The sequence below is a fragment of the Mus musculus genome, chromosome 14 (assembly GCF_000001635.26).
Source record: "Mus musculus strain C57BL/6J chromosome 14, GRCm38.p6 C57BL/6J".
Classification (NCBI taxonomy): domain Eukaryota; kingdom Metazoa; phylum Chordata; class Mammalia; order Rodentia; family Muridae; genus Mus; species Mus musculus.
Window position 1 is genome coordinate 12372202 of NC_000080.6, and position 5967 is coordinate 12378168.

Consider the following 5967-nt stretch of genomic DNA (forward strand, 5'->3'; position numbering starts at 1 on the left):
AATCATATATAATTGGCACACACTTTGTTTGAATGCAAACACTGCTGTTAAAGTAGTGCTTAAAAACAGTTTGTTGGCCTTCTCTCCATACAGGAGAAACATTCCTCTCGTTTACACTACTCACTTGCTTAGCAAACCCTTATTTATCCTAGGATGCAAAGCATAATATGCCCAACATCAGATCCTGAATTAGTGGAATGTGAATTAATGGAATTCTAGGCGGTCTCTCTTTGACAACAGTGTCAAGAATGCTCTAGAAAATTCCCTCTTACTCTCTCCCCCTGCCCGTTTCTTCCTGCCTCTTATACTTCAGTGGGCTTTCAAAGGAGATGGAAGAAGATGAGCTCACACACACACATTCTTAGGACATTTGAATAATTATTTATTGAGGAGCCACAGTTTCCCACACTTTTACAACTGTAGGCTTTTATATAAGGCAAAAAGCAAGATGGATCCACTACTTTCCACAGAAAGAAACAGCTCTATAGCAGACCCCAGGGTCGCTCAGTTACAGATCAAAGTGCAATGTACATGACAGATATAAAAAACAGTGTGGAACAAAATAATTGAAGTTATGGTTACAGTCTACTGAAGGAAATATCCATATCTTATTATAAATACATTTATAGTCTAGGGTTTTCATTTCAATAATTTTTTTTACATATACAGTTATTGAAACAGAAAAGCAAAATGTGACATTTACTAGGATAAACTTTCACAGAAGACAGTTGGTCTGAAACTTACTTGATGCTACTTCCTGATCACGTGGCCCCCTTGCTATGACAATGAAAATAATTAATCCATTGATATGTAACTTTTTTGGTAGGGGGAACTAAACTACATGGATAAATGCAAAGCTGGGTTTGCTGGGACACAAGTGGTCCATTGCTTTTAGTTTTAGGGGATGAGAAAAGCTAAAGTTGGTTTTTGGGACCATGCCTTTTCCCCTTCTCATAAAACAAGAACAAAACAGAGACCAAAACCAAGCAGCTCTATGCACTTAAATTAATTTATGTACTAATTTAAATACCTGGTACCCACATACATGAAACAGAGACATGGAAACACACTTGCTTCCATGTCCACTTCCAATCCGTGTATCTGTAGTACAGGATGAAGCATCATTTTGTTCTGCTAACAAAAGGGACACACCTAGCAGCTGAACTATGTATTCTTTCCATGAACAGTGTTTAAGAATGGTGTTCCATATTGCTTGTAAACATATAGACACAGAAATCAGGAAACCATTTGCTAATCTTGGTACCACGCAGCTAAAATGGTAATTGTATTGGTAAACATCTCATGGGGATGGTGGTTGACAGAAAATTACCTAATGGGGTTAACTAACAGACTAAAGACATGCATTGATTACAGGACTCCATCCCAATGGACTCTTGGACCCAGAGAATGGTCTAATCATCTTCTTCATCTTCCTCATCACTGTCCTTCATGCTGATACCTTGTAAGCCCCCACCCTCACTCACTGACGCTGTAGCTTCCTCCACAGTGAGACGGTTTCGGATGGTCTCATAGGTCTTGCTGTTTAAGGTGGAATCCAGGACCCCTTGCAATCGGAAATCTCTATAGGTTTTCTATGGAAACGAAAGATAAAGAGGTAAGAATGATCTCATCCCCAAGGTGAGGAGGGAGAGGATGCAAAGCAAGCACAAGTGCGAGGGAGAGTCATGGCTTTTGGTTAAGTGTCACATTTTATGAACTGAAAAGTAAAAGCCGCTTCATTCAGATTTCTCTTGGACTGAGAACTGAGACTCAACCAAATGACAGAAAATGAGAAACCGTGGCAGGATAAACTGTATTAGATGAGACAAAGCAAAGAACAGAAGCTTGTGTTTATTCAGCTCCACAAAGGGAAATGTTCCATGGTTGTTTGTCTCCTCCCCCGGTCTACTTCTTTCTCTTAGGTTATTATAACAATATGATCGACAGGATAAAGGGCCCTAACATACACATAATGAATGAATCAAGTGATTATGGTATTTTGTGATTTCTGTTGCAGTCAAATCTTTAGGATTTTTGCCTGTTATAATTGTGTGAGCCACGTCCCTCTGTCTCATCCACAAGATAGACATATGCATGTTGGTATATGAAACCTATTACAAGCAGCCACAATGATGGGCAAGATGGAGCGCTAATGCCTCATCAATATGTTGCAGGCATGTGACTCAGATCTCATCTCCTTGGGAAATATCTGTATCCATTTCGTTCACAACTTTATGTTCTCAGGGAAGAAACCTGGCTCCTTTTCAAGAATAACGGTTGGTATTGCAGCATCACAAGCCCCTTCGTTGTTCCTCCAGGCCATTTCTCTCGGATTTCCTCAGGTAACTAAGGACTGTTTCCTGGAGCCTCCTTGGCATGAACTGAGCATGCGCAGAAGCATCTGGCTTTGTCTAGTTCGTTTTTGTTATGGTCTTTCTAACTATGAGCTTCTTCATCACACTGCCTATCATTTCAGAGGCCAAGTCTCCACTCTGCTTCACCTGTTGATACAGGAAACTTAATAAAGAGGTGAGAGCAGAATGGTAATGTATTTCAACATCACATTAGTTGTATTTTTAATAGCTCATCTAATACAGTTACGGGATCAATAGGTCAATCCACTTTTAAAGTCACAGGTTGCAGTGACTGGGGAGTTTATCAGTGAATGCAGTGTGGTTCTATGAAGCCCTTGGATTTGAATGGCTACTCAGATTTCAATCCTTCCCTTGTTAGTATTCAGGAGAGCTCAGTTAACCTCTACCTAGGTTCGGGTGAAGGAGTACAGCTTTCTGGATGCGGAATGTATGTATGTATGAATGAATGAACGAATGGAGTGTCTATTGAAGCAGGAAAGAAAGTTGGAAACCCATGGGATTTGCCCTGCGTGGTTGCTGGAGGACTCTGGCTCAGTCCACTGGGAGGATGTAGTAAAGATGAGCATCATTCTGGAGAAAGTGAAAACTCTTTCTGTGGCTCGGGACTGCCCTGTGGCTCGGGACTGTGTATATGTTTGTTTGTTTTTGGCAGATGGCAAAAATTAAGCCTCCTCTCTTACATATTTTTATCTTCAAATATTGCTAGTTTTTGACACAGATCTGGAAATAGCAGTTATGAAAAGATAACCTGAAAATACTAAATTGTGATGTTTTTCTTTTTATGTGCACCTGGTCCGATAAAGGTCAAATAGAAATCATCTCCTATATTCTACACACATTAAGAAAAGAAAAGAAGAAAGGAAATATTTATACCAAGAAAAGGAATTCAGAGGGTCTGGCAGTGCTTAGTGAAACTTGCCTTAAGAAACTGACTTAAAAAAAAAAAACAAGAAAATTAAGCTGAGTGTGCCATTCAAGTGCAGATATTTCTTTTACAATAGCTGCAGCTACACACTGGCTATAACCTTCTGCTGGGTGGAGGCTTTGTGGGATCAAATGCAGATGATAATAACTCCTTAATTACACACAATGAAATGGTAATTGGGTTTTAGTCAGCACTGGGATATCGGGGCACCTTCAGGGGGATGGGACGAATCCAAAGGAGGCCTAGAAGCAGGGTAGGGGAGATTTTTGGCAAACTGTTAAGAGAATTCAGCTATGCTTATTAGTAAAATATTTTAATGGAGATTTCTGTGTGTTGAATAGGAGTTTTGCATACGAACATTTTTAAAAACGCTCTATGGTGAGGCATCAAATGGAAACTGAAATGATCAAAAAACGTATTTACCCCCTTCTGCGATCTTATTATTTCATGTAAACCACTGCGATTTCACGCTGAAATAATTATCATTAGTCCACAGCACACACATAAGAACAGGGGAAAGAGCTCCTCCCAGGGTATGTTATCTCACCTTTGTGATTCTTTACGTTTGATTGTGTACAGGCATTGTAAGAGAAACCACTTCAATTAACTATGAGAACAATATTGATTTGCATTCTGATAATGATCACAGAGCATGTTTAGAAATAGCTGGGGGTAAATATTTCCATGAAATTAATTGTGGCAAAATTTTATTTAATTAAACCATAAATGAAATTGGTGATTTAAGCAGTTAACATAATAGTGCCCAAAGCAAGCTTTCAAAAGTGCAATTCGAAGGCACAAGAGTCTCTGTGACATTTTGTGTGTGGCAAATGTATACAATAGTTTTCCTTTATAGACAAAGATACCAGTGCCCACCCCTCCCTTTAAAGTCTAAGCTTGCCGTTAGTTAATGTCTCAGTAAGAAATTAACTGCAATGCTGCCTTAGAAATCATCGTGTTGTGTATGCAGACAGGGGTTTGTGTGATCTGGACATTCTGCAGCTTGCCAGTGGCATGTGTCTCAGTTAGCTACTCTCGAGAGGACTGCCACCAGAGGACTGCCACCAGAGGACTGCCACCAGAGGACTACCTTGTCCTCTTACCTTTACCATCCTGATCAGGGTTTTCAGCTGGTAAATGTGGAGCTGCAGGTCCATCCTGTCGGTCAGCCACGTGCAGATGATGTTCATGGAGCTGTTGTACCATTGCTGAAAAAGAGACAAGAGTTCTCCAGGCCCTGCATCATGGAGCAACTAGAGGGCAGGGAGGGAACAGGTCCCATCTGAGCACCTATTTGGTTCCGGAGGAGAGAAGAGGGTCAAAGAGAACTGGAGAGCACAGAGACTGTCCACTCACACAAATGAGGTGCTGGCTCAGTCCACACTAGGGCAGTGTGGACTGGGGATGGAACCTGGGACTCTTGTGCTACACACAGCGTCCGTGGGGTCCATGTCTGAAGACTGTTTCTTATGCTCCTGATTCTTGTCTGAACTGGTCCACTTCACTAGGGTGTGACTTGAGGCTCTGTCCATTTTCTAATGCATTATCTCTAGGGCCAAAAGAGGGACAGGGATGCCCTCGTTGTCACCTAACCTTTGAGAATGATCCTCCCACCACCATGTGCAATTCAGAGAACCAGGTGGAGAGTCTGAGGAACCGAGGGGTGGAATTTATAACCATTTGTCTGACTGGGGCATTCCTAATATGGACAGCAAATGAGGCTTTCTCTTTAAGGGCCAAACTGTTCTGGGCATCGTTTAAGTGCCCTTGCATTAGCTGTGCAATCTGTTTTAATCTTAGCAGAAAAAATATGGAATATAAGAGGGGAAAAAAAAACTATCTACAAATGAGCTCATTTCAAGCTGTTGAAATCATACTTCCCCTTATGGGGGTTAAATTTTGCTTCTTGTCTGTGAAAAATGCTTGAAGCTGTGTCACTTTAGACTGCCACCCCTGTGGTGCAGGAAGTCTCTGGTGCAGTATAATTTTGCAGTACTGCTCATATATTCATAAATCTCACTCAGAGACATATGAACAGTGTTATGAAGTGTCAGTATGAAAAAAAAATCTAATCTTTTAAACTTCACCAGGTTTCATTACGCTCTGCCGCTTATACCAAACAATTTACAAATAAAATGAAAAGGTGTGGATGGACCTATACACTTATTTATGTGACATCTATATGAACTGTGCACAGGAAAGATGCAGAAAATAAGATGAAGATAAAGGAGAAGGCAGAGAACGGAGGCGATGCATACACTCACACTCACCAGCACACACAGGCACACACACATCGCACACCAGTGGGGATTCAAAAAGCATAAATAAAAACATGTTTCTGATGGTAACTCCACCCTTTCTCACCTAAAGATCATCCAAAATCAGTTTATGCCTAACACTCACAGTTTTTCTGAAGCCTTGTTTCTGACTTAATTTCTTTAAAAAAAAATTAATTTGGGGTTTTACTTGCAAGGTAGAACTGCCAAGTTGCACCTTGCTAGAAACTACAGAGTCGCAGCCATGGCGTATAGAAGCCCTCTTTGCATCTTTCTTATCTAGGCTCCTTCCTCATCAGAGCCAAGCATGGCTCTCCTTGGAGCCCAGCCGCAACAGGGACCACGCTACCCCAACGGAGGCAGCGTGCAGCCTCACAGCCAGCTCCTGCTC

At 41.2% G+C, this 5967-nt stretch overlaps 1 protein-coding gene across 32 annotated transcripts in view; it reads right to left on the reverse strand.

Moving 5' to 3' along the window:
- Positions 1 to 358: 358 nt before the first annotated feature.
- The window catches only part of Cadps (Ca2+-dependent secretion activator), a 450780-nt gene continuing 445171 nt past the window's right edge, over positions 359 to 5967 (reverse strand). For 23 of the 32 annotated variants that reach the window (XM_006518024.4, XM_006518044.4, XM_017316038.2 and 20 more), the window contains 2 exons: positions 4404 to 4508; positions 366 to 1592 (listed from right to left, as the gene is read on the reverse strand). In XM_006518024.4, the coding sequence (XP_006518087.1) occupies positions 1413 to 1592; positions 4404 to 4508 (285 nt within the window). In that variant the 3' untranslated portion in view covers positions 366 to 1412. Of the gene's footprint in view, positions 1593 to 4403; positions 4509 to 5967 lie in introns of all 32 variants that reach the window. The other 9 variants (XR_003950862.1, XR_003950860.1, XR_001781126.2 and 6 more) reach the window with 2 other exon arrangements.